This window comes from Mixophyes fleayi, chromosome 4 (assembly GCF_038048845.1).
Source record: "Mixophyes fleayi isolate aMixFle1 chromosome 4, aMixFle1.hap1, whole genome shotgun sequence".
Lineage (NCBI taxonomy): Eukaryota > Metazoa > Chordata > Amphibia > Anura > Limnodynastidae > Mixophyes > Mixophyes fleayi.
In genome coordinates, this window is record NC_134405.1 from 219,029,943 (window position 1) to 219,045,928 (window position 15,986).

At 41.9% G+C, this 15,986-nt stretch overlaps 1 protein-coding gene across 2 annotated transcripts in view; it reads right to left on the reverse strand.

Moving 5' to 3' along the window:
* The window catches only part of LIN7A (lin-7 cell polarity scaffold A), a 75,353-nt gene that overhangs the window by 11,257 nt on the left and 48,110 nt on the right, over positions 1–15,986 (reverse strand). For both annotated transcript variants that reach the window (XM_075209352.1, XM_075209353.1), the window contains exon 3: positions 7,354–7,425. In XM_075209352.1, the coding sequence (XP_075065453.1) occupies positions 7,354–7,425 (72 nt within the window). The remainder of the gene's footprint in view (positions 1–7,353; positions 7,426–15,986) is intronic.

Below are 15,986 nucleotides of genomic sequence, written 5' to 3' on the forward strand. Positions count from 1 at the left end.
CTGGGGAGAACCCAATGGTAGCGTATGGGAGCGATTAGCAGGGTGAAATCCAGGGGAAGTGACGTCCCGGCCGTCGATGCACAGCAAGAAGCGAGTTGTGGCGGTGCCTGAAGCCGCCGTGGCTCGTGACAGTACCCCCCTTCCCTTTGAGGAGGGATCAAGGAACCCCGACAACCTGGTTTTCCTGGGAATTTTTTAAAGAACTCAGTGAGTTACCTATCCGAGTGTAGATTTCTTTGCGGTACCCAGGACCGTTCTTCGGGTCCGTACCCCTTCCAATGGACAAGAAAATTAATTTGACCCTGAACTTTCTTCGAGTCCAGGATCCTCTCGACCTAACATTCTTGATGTCCGTCAATAGATACAGGTTGAGGTTTAGAAGTCCGTCGGTGTGCAAACTTTTTGGAGGAAAGAACGAGTTTCAACAGGGAACAGTGGAATGTGTTGGGCATTCTTAAGGATTCCGGAAGTTTCAGTTTGAATGACACTGGGTTGACTTGTTTCAGGGAAAAGGTCCGATAAACTTGGGACTAAGTTTTCTGCATGGTTAACGAAGTCTGATATTCCGAGTGGATAACCACACGAGATCTCCAACCTTGAAGGAACAGGCAGAACGGTGCAGGTCAGCAAAAACTTTGGACCTAAAGGAGACCCGGAGTAAGGATTGATGTACCAATTTCCAGATCCTCCTAAGCCGGGTGGCTGTAGACCTATATTCTGATGGTTTATCAGCAGACAAAGAAGACAACGAATTGGCTCTGGGATGATACCCCAGGTTTCAGTAGAAAGGAGAGTGCTGGGATGAGGAATGACATGCTTTATTGTAGGTAAACTCAGCCCATGGAAAAAGATCCACCCAGTTGTCATGGTTTTTTGATATATACAATCGCAGATATTGTTCTATATATTGTTCTATTCACCCTTTCAGTTTGTCCGTTAGACTGTGGATAGTAGGCAGACGATAAGTTTAGACTAATACCCAGCAATGAGCAAAACGATCTACAGAAAGCTGCAATGAACTGAGACCCGCGATCGGACACTATATTTTCAGGAAGACCGTGGAGACGAAACACATGTTTGATGAATAATGAGGCCAGCGTGCGTGCAGAAGGTAATTTAGTCAAAGGAATAAAAGGAGCCATTTTACTGAACCGATCCACTGTTATCCAGATGGTGTTGCACCCGGAAGATGGAGGTAAGTCGACAATAAAGTCCATGGACAGATGGGTCCATGGTCTAACTGGAACAAGCAAAGGCAACAATAAGCCAGTAGGAGATTTCCGGGCAATCTTATTTTTGTAACAGAGATCGCAAGATAAAACATATTCTCTAACATCCGCAGATAATGATGGCCACCAGACAACATGAGAAATGATTTTGATGGTCTTTGTAACCCCGGGATGTCCAGAAGTCTTGCTGTCATGACACTCTGAGAGGACCGACTTCCTGAGATGTACTGGCACAAAGAGTTTGTCCGCTGGAGTTTCAGGAGGTGCCTGTGGTTGAAATTGTTGAAGGGTTTTATCAAGTTTCTGCGTGAAGGCAATCAAAATGGAAGAAGGGGGAACAATGGAACAGGGTTCAGAGACCGAAGCTTGAGAAGAGACAAAACTGCGAGACAAGGCATCAGCTCTGAGGTTCTTTGAGCCAGGTCGATAGGTGATAACGAAGTGAAAATGGGAGAAGAAGAGAGACCACCGCGCTTGCCTGGAATTTAACCTTTTGGCTGACTCTATGTAGGACAGGTTCTTGTGGTCGGTATATATTGTGATTACATGTTTTGCACCTTTAAGCCAGTGACGCCATTCCTCCAATGCCCACTTGACGGCCAGCAACTCCCAATTGCCAATATCGTAATGTCCCTCGGCAGAAGAAAATCTTCGAGATAAGTAGGCACAGGGGTGAAGGCGATGGTCTGCAAAGTCTTTTTGGGATAGCACTGCTCCTACACCTACATCAGAGGCACCCACTTCAATGATAAATGGAAGGTCTGGATTAGAATGTCTAAGCACAGGTGCAGACACAAAGGCCTGCTTTAAGGCAGAGATAGCGATTGGAGACCAGTTTTTTGTATCAACTCCCTTGCGAGTTAAGGATGTGATAGGAGCTACGAGAGTAGAAAAGGATTTGATAAATTTTCTATAATAATTAGCGAACCCTAGGAACCTCTGTATTGCTTTAAGATTCGAGGGTCGTATTCAGTCGAGAATGGCCTGCACCTTCACGGGATAAATGGCGAATCCTTCTGGGGAGATGACATACCCCAAAAATGTGACTGTGGAGACTCCGAACTCGCATTTTTCTAATTTAGCGTAGGGGTGATAATGGCGGAGTTGTACATGTTCACAATGTTGTTCAAGCGACTGAGAATAGATCAGGATGTCATCTAAGTAGACGACTACAAAGGAGCCCAGGAACTCACGAAGGACATCATTAATTAGGTCTTTAAAGACGGCTGGAGTGTTACTGAGGCCGAAAGGCATGATGAGATATTCTAAATGGCCTGTTTGGGTATTGAAGGCCATTTTCCAGTCGTCGCCTTCACAGATACGAATCAGGTTGTATGCTCCTCGAAGGTCAATCTTAGAGTAGATCCTGGCTCCCTTTAGCTGGTCAAAGATGACTGAAATAAGTGGCAAAGGGTATGTGTTTTTGATAGTTATCTTATTCAACCCTCGGTAGTCAATACAGGGCCTCAGGCTGCTGTCCTTCTTGGCCACAAAGAAGAAGCCTGCCCCTGCAGGTGACTTGGAAGGCATAATAAAGCCTTTTCGCAGATTCTCCTCTACGTATGATTCCATGGCTAATGTTTCTGGAATAGACAGGGCGTATAACCTTCCCTTGGGTAACTTGGAACCTGGGATAAGATCGATCGCACAGTCGTACTCCCGGTGAGGAGGGAGAATATCTGCTTTCTTCTTGGAAAAAACATCAAGAAATTCTTGATGCGGAAAGGGTAGTATGAGAAACCCTGAGTGGCAAGGATAAACAAGAGGAGGAGCACCGGGAGCTCCACCTGGTTATCTCACCTGTAGTTCAATCGATACTGGGATTATGGAGGGCCAACCACGGATAACTCAGGATAAGAGGTACCGAAGGACAATGGATTAAGTACAGAGAGATGGTCTTGGAGTGAAGGGCACCCATCTTCAGCAGAAGAGGAGGTGAGCGATATTGGATCTCCCCCTTGTTCAAGCGATTCCCATCTAGCCCGTGCACAGCGATAGTAGTTTCCAGAGGAACAGCTGAGAAACCCAGGGACCGGGCAAGAGTCAAGTCTAAAAAGTTTCCAGCAGCTCCACTATCCACAAAGGCAGGAATAGAAATCTCCTGTCCACCGTACCAGAGTTGGGCAGGTATAAGTAGGGAATCCTTCAGAGAGATTACCTGTAGGCCTAAGTGTACTCTCTCCACGTTCACTTGGCCTGGTCTTTTCCCAGTCTGATGGGGCAGGAACGGAGCAAATGGCCCTTCTCTCCGCAGTATAAGCAGAGACCCAGATTGCGTCTCCGAGTGCGTTCTTCTGAAGACAACCGATATACTCCCAGTTGCATGGGTTCCACTTGATCAATGGAGAGGTTGGAGAAGGCACAGGTGAAAAGGCCGAAGGACTTTCCTTCTCAGCTTCCCTTTCTCTGTATCTTCTGTCGATTTGAATGGCCAATTGCATGAGTTCCTCTAGCAATCCAGCGGTAGGATACTGGACAAGAGAGTCCTTAATTCGTTCGGACAGACCCAATCGGAACTGGCTACGAAGAGCTGGGTCATTCCATTCACAGTCTGAGGACCAACGCCTGAAGTTTGAGCAGTAATCTTCTGCAGAACGTCGTCCTTGCGTTAAGGACCGCAGTTGCGCTTCTGCAGAGGCCACTCGATCCGGGTCGTCATAGATCAAACCAAGAGCTTGAAAGAATGCGTCCACAGATTGCAGCTGAGGACTGTTAGGATCCAAGCTGAATGCCCAAGATTGAGGATCCCCTTGAAGAAGGGAGATAATAATTCCCACTCTTTGCTGAGGAGATCCGGGCGAAAGTGGCCTTAGTTTGAAATAGAGCTTGCAGCTTTCACGAAAATTGCGGAAGAGTCTGCAGTCTCCTGAAAAGCGATCGGGTAGGTTCATTTTGGGTGCCACCACAGAAGGCTGAGTGGCTTGTGAGGCCCTTGTCACTTGTTCTTGGGCGGCTTGCCGCTAAGACAACTCTTGGACCATTTGGGACAAGGTCTGGATTTGTCCTGCTAGTACTTGAGCCGGACTAGGTTCCATAGGGCCGAGAAGATAGTTCACTCACTTCAAGAGTAAATTTTTTTTGGCCGGTTATAATGTTAGGAACCCCAACAGCCAGCAACGCAAAACCCGGAGTCTACTCAGAAGTCTGGTTTTCGCTGGAGCCCCTAGTGGTGGGGACAGACTTGGCCGCAGACAGCTAAGGGTCGTGAGTTGCGCACTGACTGGGGAGAACCCAGCAGTAGCGTATGGGAGCGATTAGCAGGATGAAATCCAGGCAAGGGTTGAGGGCCGGCAGCAGACAGAATATCCAGTACACAAAACCGAGGTCAGGTCACAGGCAAATCAGCAGCATAGGAGTCCAGACAAAAAGGTCTAGGGGCACAAGCAATCAAACGAAGTCAGGTATCAGGCAAAGGTCGGCAACAAATAATCAAATCCACAGGAGCAAGAAATATAGCAGGCTAGTAGCAGCAAAGCAGGAACTATAACCTTCCTGCCTTAAATATGTGATGTGGCCCAATAGAATAATCCCTCGTATCAGAGGGAAGGACAGCCCAGCTGGCACTAAGTAATAGTATTGCGCGCCGCCCGGCTATACTGGACGCCGGGACGCGGCGCTGCAGCACAGTGCGTCCCGACCCTTGCCTTGGCAACAGCCGGGACTCAGCGGAAGTGACGTCCCGGTCGTCATGGCGACGGCCGGGACATCGGGGCACAGCAAGAAGCGAGTCGCGGAGATGCCTGAAGCCACCACGGCTCGTGACACGGAGATTAATTAATAGTCTGTGATGATGATGTACACACTGATGAGGGTGAGGATGATGCTGAATATGATGACAACAACATCTTGACAGTGTAGAATTCATTTTACAGCACTGTTGGTCTAACCTGCCTTTAGGGCATTGATAGCTGGTTTAGTGGGGGCCTAAACAAACCAAGCACTTCAGCCACAAAAGTGGCAGCCATTGTTGCTGAAGTGCTTGGTTTGTTAAAGTGTGCATGTCCTATCTAAGATCCAACATATGGGTGGGTGGGAGGGCCCAAGAACAATTCCATCTTGTATTACTTTTCTATTGTGAGTTTGTGACACCGGTGTGTGGCAATGTTTTCTAGATGTGATATAAACTGCAGTGTGTTTGTTTTGTTGCTCTGTCACTTAACATCCAGCCAGTTTGCTGCAGTATTTGCCTGAAAGTGTATGAAAAGCATATTGTGACCTGTGAGATGGTAAAAATTTAATGAAAATCACTGGAATTTAGTGTTAGTGAGGTTAATAATAATGTAAGTACAAAATAATACCTAAATAATGTGATTTTAGCCCAAAAAATGGAATTTTGTAAAAAATAGCAAAACAAAACCAAAACCAAAACCAAAACACGCAAGGGCGGTTTTGGCAAAACCAAAACCCGAGGGTAGTTCAGATCCAAAACCAAAACCAAAACACGGGGGTCAGTGAGCATCTCTAATTGTAATACCAAGTCAACAAATGATGCCACATATCTTTAAGTAGCAGTGTTTCCTATCTCTTGCATATCGTGTCAGTCAGCATTACTTTAGCCTTCGTCATATCCCTCTAAAATATAGTTAGCCTTCTTCTTAAAAAAAAAAAAAAAAAATCTGTTTTCTTTCATATTTTAGACCGTAGAGGATCTCTAAGAAGTAGGTTATCTATCTTCTGAATGGATGGTAGTCAAGGTTTTTTCCACTTATCCACAGGAATCTATATCTAAATGTGCATCTTTGGAGACACAAATACTTTATTGTACTAAAGTCCTCCCATTCTTCTTACTTCCTAATTGTCCATCGTTATTTTACATATGTAGATAATTTGTTTGAATGCCTCCATTAGCTCTTAAAAGTGTTAGATTAGTTATCTTGTATGTCATAATGTAACGTGTGCTGTGTTTTGTGGTAACCGTGTATGATAAACTGTGGCTTATGATTTTTACATGACAGGTTGCTGACCATGACAGTTGCACTTTAAAGTGACGTCAAAACAACGTCTCTGCATTTCTTCGGAAATTATGTCAACAAAATCGGATACCTTAGGGGCTGTTTTTAAGGTCAGTCTATGATTATTTATGGTCGGTCATGTAAATATCTGTTTTTTTATGTCGCTATAGTAACTGTCAGGCTTATCATTTTCGGGAAAATAACTACCAACGGCTGAGATGCCTGTGCTTTTGTGGTAACTTATCAGCTCAGACCGTTGTTTATGATGTACATTCAGTATGCTGTATACCATGACTGGTGGTCATCCATGACTATCCTACAAGACTAAAGAAGTATCTATACATGCATGAGAGCTTCCATAGCATTTATCAATTATTAATAGGATTGTGATATATACCCTTAGATCACTACTTGTTAGAAGAAGGGGCCTTTGAATCCCCAAATCTTCTAACGTCTTTGGAATTTGTTAATCATTTCACAAGATCATTGTTATTAAATTGTTGCTGTTGTCCATCACTAACTTGATCCTGCATGTATTGCACTGGCTATCACAGTACCACGTCTTACTGGGTACACCCAATGACAACTTTGCATAGCCATGTTTTATAACTTCTTATTTATTGAAGGTAATTAATGAATTCTTATGAAATTGCATGACAGTTTGAGTTAGTTACAGAACATTATGAGGAATGTATCCAGTCATCATATAAGAGGTATAGTAACTTTTGAGCGGGAGTGCTCTGTAGACAACAGCAGTACCCAGGGAAACATTACAGGAAATAATGAAAAAACATCAATGAATAGTAGATACAAAGGCTCAGATATATTTGATAGACCACATGCTATTTCATGAGTGAGCAGAAATATTTGCTTTAAAAAAAAAAAAAGTAAATCTGCATCAATAATTTATAGGAAATATCTTCTTTCTTTTCTGAAAGGCAGTACTAGAGCAAGAATATTACTGTAACAATTAGCTGCTGTATCATCTGTATTGTCTTCACTATGTCTACATACGTCTAAAGAATAGTGGCGTAGCCTCGTGATGTGGGCATGGTTTGGGTGGAACTGGGTGTGGAGTGGGCATATCAGAGGCATGTCTTAGATTTGGCCTGATGTTGCATTTTAGAATGTAGGGAGGTATGTGAGTAGGGAACATTATTTAGGGTCCTCACCTTTGCAGTAGCACGAGCACGGAACTCTGGACAGCCGTTTAGAGGAATGGTTTCATGCATGTACTGATATACCTGAAAAAATGAACAGGATAAATACATTAACAATTGATAATTTGCACTACTGTGTTTATTTAAAATTCCATATAGTATGTTGGTTTACAATTTATTATATGATAGCAATCTTTTTATGTGGCAAAATGTATGTTAAACATATTTTAGAAGATTATTCAAGTTTAATATAATGTAACACTGATGAAAATGCTGTGTGGAAATCCTCTTCCTAAATTTATATAGTTTCATGTGACAACAGGACACATAAACATTTAACAATGAAAAGTACTGAGTAGAATATTAGGGTAATTGCCTGGAGCTCATAGACTGAAGAAGCGTAACCAAAGTGTATACAACATTTCTTCCCTTCTGGTCCTTGTTGTTCTCTCAATATGGAAACCATTATCACACATTTACCACATATGCAGTAAAACTCATTTATTTGCTTTAACAGCAACTTACAATAAATCATCTCAAATAACATTAAGGGGTAAATGTATGAACGTGCGGGTTCTTCAACACCCGCGTGTTCAGTGTGTTCGGCGATTAAATTTCAAGCGGCGCTGCATTGTAAAGGGAACACACTGAACACGCGGGTGTTGAAGAACCCGCACGTTCATACATTTACCCCTAAATGATAAGTCTGAGGACAACTGATGATTAAACTTGCTCTTGTCTGTACCGATAAACACGTGGAGATATTAAGTCCTCTTGAAGTTTAATGTCACACATAAGAACAAAAGGCCTGTGGCCTTGTGCCTTTATATTGATTTGGGGCTCATTGGTGACTTTTAATGTTCTTATAAATAAGAGTGGAGGGCAATGTTCCCTGTAAGCTGAATGGTGCACTATATTTGTGGCCACTGCATAGCAGTCCAGGCTGCAGAATGTCCTACTCTCATCAGTGATGGCAGCTGCTTGTAATACCTGCTCCTGTCCTGGGCTATAGCAATAAGGCTGCTAGCCCTGTCCTGAACTGTGATTGACTACTGCAGTTCAATGAAGGATTTGTGACCATGGGCCTGATTCATTAAGGATCTTAACTTGAGAAACTTCTTATTTCAGTCTCCTGGACAAAACCATGTTACAATGCAAGGGGTGCAAATTAGTATTCTGTTTTGCACATAAGTTAGATGCTGACTGTTTTTTTCATGTAGCACACAAATACTTGATAGCTTATTTGTATACTGAAATTTAAAGTTGATATTTGTGTGCTACATGAAAAAACAGCCAGTATTTAACTTATGTGCAAAACAGAATACTAATTTGCACCCCTTGCCTTGTAATGGTTTTGTCCAGGAGACTGAAATAAGAAGTTTCTCAAGTTAAGATCCTTAATTAATCAGGCCCCATATTCTTATAATGACAGCAGCGTATGTTGCAAGCAACTACTATGCACCTGATACTTGCAAATCTGTTTGCACCATCTTTAGCCTTAAGTGTATCTGACAGTAAAATTGTTTCATTTTCCTATATACGTTCTCATCTGTCATTTGTGTTTCAGAAACTGGAGGGAACATTGCAGTACATTATTCCATGAAATTTCTTGCTGAATCTTTGTGATTTAAAAGTCTTAATTGTATTGGGTTTAAATAATTATTTTTTTTTACTAGTAAACACCAAATAATTTTAACTTTCATACATACTGGGGAAGAAATATGAACAAGGAATAGCATTTTTCAAGTAACAACATAACTGGGCAATTTCAGCATGTTGACCAAGTAAGCATACGGCATCTCGGTGATTAACAGAGTAAAAATCATGCTTGGAAATGAGCTTCAAATTAGGCAATTCAAAGGCAGTAATCCAGTTGGAGAGGATTTGTTTGGCTCTGGTGGCAAATGAGCTTAAAAACAAGCCCAAACAGTATGTGTTGGCTCCTCACTTAGTATTTTCTGTATTCATGAATAGTTGATTTAATATTGTGATAGTATGACATTAATTAAATGTAATATAGCATAAATAAAAGTGCAAAAGTCTAAAACAGTGAACACAGTCTTGACAATGGACACAGACCTCTCCTAAACACATCTACACACCAACCCACCTATGACAACAGACATACTACCTACAGAAACATCTGCATACTCACCCAGGTAAGGTCTCTGTTCCCAAATACTATAATAACCCCTATTCTCAAACTGCTGCCCACTTTATCTCCTCTCCAACCACCCTGCTTCCACCTTTTCTAGGTAATGTGATGTTAATCCTAATTTAGCTCATGGATTGAATTAAACCTCAAGCACTCTTAAATTACTAACTGCAATCCAAGCACTTGAGATTTGAGGTTTTAAAATGAATATACTCAATATACAACACGGAAGATTCGAACAGGAACTTCTCATCTCATACTGTTAAGACCCCCAACATAAGGAATTTCTTGTGACATCACCATGACATCACTAGGTTATCCAACATTCCCCCACTGCTAAATGCATAAGTGTCTGTTATTACTTACCACAGAATATTTTCACATTCAGGAGACTGCATTCACTTTTATTACTGTATGCTGATACCTGAAGAAGCAGGGACCTAATCTATTATGTTTTGTCCTTTTAGAGTACCAGTTGGCTGTCACTGACAGCTCATGTCCACTGATGGCAACACCCTCAATCAGGGGCAGATTGGCCATAGACCTTACAGGGAAGTTTCCCGGTAGGCCGATGGCATATCGAGGCCGCCCGGAGGCCACCTCAAATTATACTAAGGGGGGCTGCCTATACTATACTAAGGAGGGGCTGCCTATACTATACTTTACTAAGGGGAGGCTGCCTGTACTATACTAAGGGGGGCTGCCTATACTATACTAAGGGGGGGCTGCCTATACTATACTCAGGAGGACTGCCTATACTATACTAATGGGATGCTGCCTATACTATACTAAGGGGGACTACCAATACTATACTATACTAAGGGGGGGCTACCTATACTATACTAAGGAGAGGCCACCTATACTATACTAAGGGGGGGCTGCTTATACTATACTATACTAAGGGGGGGGTGCCTATACTATACTAAGGGGGGGCTGCCTACACTATACTAAGGGGGGCTGTCTATACTATACTAAGGGGGGGCTGTCTATACTATATTAAGGGGAGCTACCTATACTATACTAATGGGGGGCTGCTTATACTTTACTAAGGGAGGGCTGCCAATAATATACTATACTAAGGGGGGGCTACTTTTACTATACTAAGGGGAAGGGCAGCCTATACTATACTAAGGGGAGGCTGCCAATATTACACTAAGGGGGGGCTGTCTATACTATACTATAGGAAGGGGGGCTGCCTATACTATACTATAGGAAGGGGGGGGACTGCATATATATGCTATACTAAAGGAAGGGGGGGACTGCCTATATACTATAGGATGGGGGCTGCCTTCATACTATAGGAAGGTTGGGGGGTGGGGCGGCCTGTATACTAAACTATAGGAAGGTGGAGGGCTGCCTATACTAAACTATAGGAAGGTGGGGGGCTGCCTATACTAAACTATAGGGAGTGTGAAGAACAGGGGTGACTATAATTTGTGAAGGAAAGGGGGGTATGTTGCTATAATGTGTGATATGAGGGAAGCGAGGGGGGCTGTCTTAATAACAATTTGGTGAAGGGTAGACTATTAATTTAATGGTGGCATTTAGCTGGGGGGCTAATTATTTAATGTGTGCTATTTTATTTGTGGGGTCATGGTGGGGCAATTTAATTTATTTTTGGGCTATTTCAATAAATAGTGGGGCCTATTAAATTAAGATGGGGTGGCGGGACCTTTAAGTTAAAGCTGGTGTGATAGGGGGCTATTAATTTAAGGTGGGACTGAGTTTGGGGAGGAGAGTTATTTACTAAATGTGAATATGAATTATTTAATGCCTGGGATGGTTGTGGGAAATGGTAATATTAAACGTAACTGCTATTCATTTTTTGCTGGGGTTGATTGGAGGGAAGTAGGTCTACTTATTAAATATGTATACTATTAATTTATTTCCAGGGCTGGTTGGAGGGAAATAGATTGATTTATCAAGTGTGAGTACTATTATTTTAATGTTGGGGCTGGAGAGAGGCCTAATTATTTAATGTGGGTGCTATTGATTTAATGCTGGGGCTGTTTGGCATTTTCAATTTTCATGTACCCATTATTTTTTCAAAATAGGGCCTCCAGCATTCCAATATCCAGACAAGCAGTAACTGATCTAAAGAAACCAGCAGCCACAGGTGGTGAAAGTGACAAGAACAGGTAGGAGAGAGCAGGATAGACTGCCAACTGTCCTGAATCTGATGGGGCAGTACCGAATTTGGGTGACTCTCTCGCTTAGCCGGGATTGGTCAGACAGCAAAGACAGTTGGGAGGTATGTCCCGCTTCACACTGTACTGCTCGTGAAGGCAGAGCTGCGTGTATCTAACAGTAGTACACACGGTTTTGCCTGTGTATTTGTCTAAAATGTATCTAAAATGATAACCCCCCTATCTTAAGTGCCCCCCCCCCAGACCCTTATTCCAGCTCTGGTAATACTTTAGGGGTTCTTACATTGATTCCATTGCCTCATTCTAACCTGCACTGGTCCCATTCTCAGATCACTTTGTTGAAAGTATGGCCAGCCCCCATTGCACTGACAATCAGAGACGTAACTTAGAATTCTAGCCCCTGGGGCGAGAAAGACAAATGCTGCCCCTCAAGTCCTCAATTTTAACCTAATGATCCTAAAATATTCCTAAACTGAGCCCCCATTCAGCGTTGCGCCCTATCGCACAGCCCTAGTTACGGCCCTGCTGACAATATCATTAATCCTGCCTCCTTTGCACTTAGTATATCACCAGCAAACACTTGTAATATCTTTCCCCTTTACTTACGCCATTATCTGTCAACCCTCCCGACTCTGTTAATTCAAACTACCCCCAATCACAGGGCACATTTAGGGCTCATACACATTTGTTGCAAAAGAAGTGTTTTCTTGCAGATGCTATTCCACCTTTGTGATGATCGCACCTGGACAGCCATTTATTATAAGGATTATTAGTAAAGCATTTTTGAAACACACAGTACACATATTTATATATTATATATAGTGAGAGATTTAACTGGTAGTTTGCATCTCATGATGTCAGGGAAACAACAGTACGTGAGGTGCTCATATGCTACTCTGGCAGACTGATCAAATACGATTGTGCTAACATCTTTCGTAATAGTTAAACTTATTAAACAAAGTCAGGAGTGTTTCTTTGAAGGGAATTTTGGAAGGATGTGTTCGTAGGCAACTAAACAAGTTGGAGCAAAGAGGCATAAACCAGTCGCAGATAATGTAAAAGGATTCATGTAATTTTATAACACAGGATTGGCAGCATTTGCCTTGCATTGCTTTAGAGATGACCCACTGTGTGTAAAGTCATCACATCTAGGTGTTACTAAATGTTACTACAACCAAATTCCAGTAGTTCTATATCCCGCCTACTTTTGTGTTGGCCACACCTACAGTTATTTTGGCCCCGCCCACATGAGGCCACTTCAATCATTTTTTCCAGGGCCACTTTAAGTTCCCAATCCGCCCCTGACCTCAATGTAAAATTAAATGTATATCAGGTTAGAAATGTAGTGTATCTAGTCTGCCTTAACTTTACTGTGGCTAGTTATGAGCTGGTTTATAGGGATAGTATGAATATCTGGATTTTTATGTTACCAGCTCTTGCTGTGTATTTGGGCACTGACCAAATTCTTCCTATCTTTTAAACTGTACTTGGATAGAGATACACGTTTTTTCTAAAGTTTCTCTGCTTCAGACATCGTAGCTGTACAATGCTGTAGGAAAAGAAGCCCTGTGAGCTTTTAATGATAAAAAAAATTACTAGTTTTTGGGCCCCATTCACTAATATTATACCCCAATGCCACCCCTGAGTTTGTCGCTGCCTATCAGGAGTAGTGGCTTTCTCCCTGGGAATTCAGTCACTTGATTGCTACGGAAAGTCTAGCTGCACATTTGCATGCAGCTACATCTGGTATTGGAGGCTGTTAGTGGACAAAAAGAAGTTAGGAAGCAGTGGCAGACTGACGCAGCAGGGAAAGGGAACTGCAAGTATTGGACAAGTACAGTAGTATCACCAAATTATATACCCAGTTACCACTGGCAGTGTGATGCGGCCAGTGGTAACAAGTTTATTTTTACTGTATTTTAGAATTGGCTTTATATACTTGTCACCTGCCATGGCTGTTTTTATGCCTCTATTTATATACTACCTTCCAGAATTTTATCTGCTTTCTGCAATTAGCACCAGAATAAGCACCATACCATGAAATATATTAATTAAAAAAAAGGAAAAATGTTCCAGCGATTATATAATGTTATGATATTATTAATATGTTAACTTATTAGGTGTACAACTTAGTTATAAGCAGAGATGTTCACTGACCCCCGTGTTTTGGTTATGGTTTTGGTTTTGGATCTGGATTAACCTCCTGTTTTGGTTTTGGTTTGGGCCCTTGTGTGTTTTGGATCCCGTTTTTTTTTTTTTTTTTTTTTTTTTTTTTTAAACTCCCTATATATTTTTTTGCTAAAATCACATAATTTGGCTCTTTTTTATCCCTACATAATTACTAACCTCATAACATTAATTTCCAATAATTTCCAGTCAATTTGTGTCAAGTGACAAAAACACTGCTACCCCTCCTGTTTCTGTATGAGCAATGGCACTGAGCAATGGCACTGGACTGGAGAGTGACAAGAACACTGGTACCATGTTTCTGTGTGAGCAATGGCACTGAGCAATGTCACTGGAGACTGGAGAGTGGCAAGAACACTGCTACCTCTGTTTCTGTGTGAGCAGTGGCGCTGGATCTCCTGGGGAGGGAGGTACTTATGGAATCCAAAACCTGCAAGATCCGACAACGCAACAATGACGATTTGCCTCGATTCAGATCCAAGGACTCACGAAAGTAACGAGCCGACTCGCGAGCCTACTCAGATCCCCTAAGTTTGGGTGGGCTTGCTTTTCAGAAAACCGAGCCTGAGCATCTCTAGTTATAAGTCTGAAAGATATTAAAATGCTGAACAAATAATTATCAGCAATGTATAATGTCTTCTCACAACTATCCCGGAAGATAAGTGGAAATGAAAAGTTAATACTACTACAATACCACCTTACTGCTATGGCGGAATCCCGACGGTCTGGAGTAGAAGCTATAGGTCCAGGCATGGACATGTGGCAACCAGAGATATTTTGTCTGTTTTGTATAGCCACTAGGGATGAGGGGTCCTGCACTGTATAGCCAACAGTGATGTATTGTGTAGCCACAAAAACATGGGGCACCTGAATTGTCCAGTATAGGAAACACTAGAATACTCTCTGTATTGTATATTGAACTCAAATATGCTCTCTGTCACCAGACTGCTTGCTGTACCGTATATTGGTCTCTAGAATGCTTTTCATTGAATGCTGGCCAGATGGTCTGTATTCTATTATTACTTCCTACATCTCTATTACAGAAACTGGATAGTGTTCACTCGCACAGCTGAAAAACTCTAAATCGAATCAGAAATTATGGACAGGAGAAGCAGCCAATGTTTGGTTCCAGTAAGAGCTCAGGTAACTATCATCTGCCACTGTCTTCAGATCTTGTTTGATTCCTGGTGGTAATAAATGGCAGCACCAAGGAGGTGAAGGAAGTGCTCTGGAGTCTGCAGTCCTAGCCCCTGAAGTCATGAAATGTACTAGACAATACCATGTTATGAAATGTACTAGACAATACCATGTTATATGCTTTACAATTAGGGACGGTATTATAAACGGGATCGCTAGAAGGTTATCCTGCATGCTGCTCAATGTGGGCTGATAAATTCTAGAAAAATAATATAATAATATATTGCCCATTGTTTTAATGTGATGTCAAGAGGACAATAGTCATTGTAGTAACTATTCACAGACCTGCTCAGTCCAGCTTGTGTTGCAAGCCCTCTCTGACTGTCATGCTGTTGTATGCATTAAAACACATGGCATATCCTTGCTTCAAAAATTTGTTTGGGGAAAAGGTATTTTCAAGCACTGTCCTGACAACTAGTTGCCTACAAACTGCCCAGGCGATAATAAACAGTTGTGGATAGGGCAGATTTGCCAGTCAAATGTATTTCCATGAACACTCACTCTTGGGGGAATAGGATCATGTTACATGTAGTCTCGTCTCATGTTTTGACAAGGCATGAGCATATTAACCTACTTTCGTTAAGTAATTGTAGGCAAGGGCAGATGTATCTATTGAGGCACAAGAGTTTACATTGATTCTAGAATACATGTTGTAATTTTGAGAGGCATTTTTGTACCTCTTTGCACTGTTGATAGTGACTGAATTAAATTAAGCATGTGCAGTTCTTTTAGCTAAGGACAACATGATATAAAATAAAGTTTTAGATATAAAGTATAAATAATACAATCTATACACAGATGTGTGTCATCTATTTCATATTACCATACGCAACTATTATAGCAAATTTAGATAAACAGTTATAATTAAATGAAAATACTAAATAGATATTTTAATGCTTTAACAACATTTTCATTAGATGTTATGGCAGACAACCCTTCCTTGTTAAACTTGGGAATCT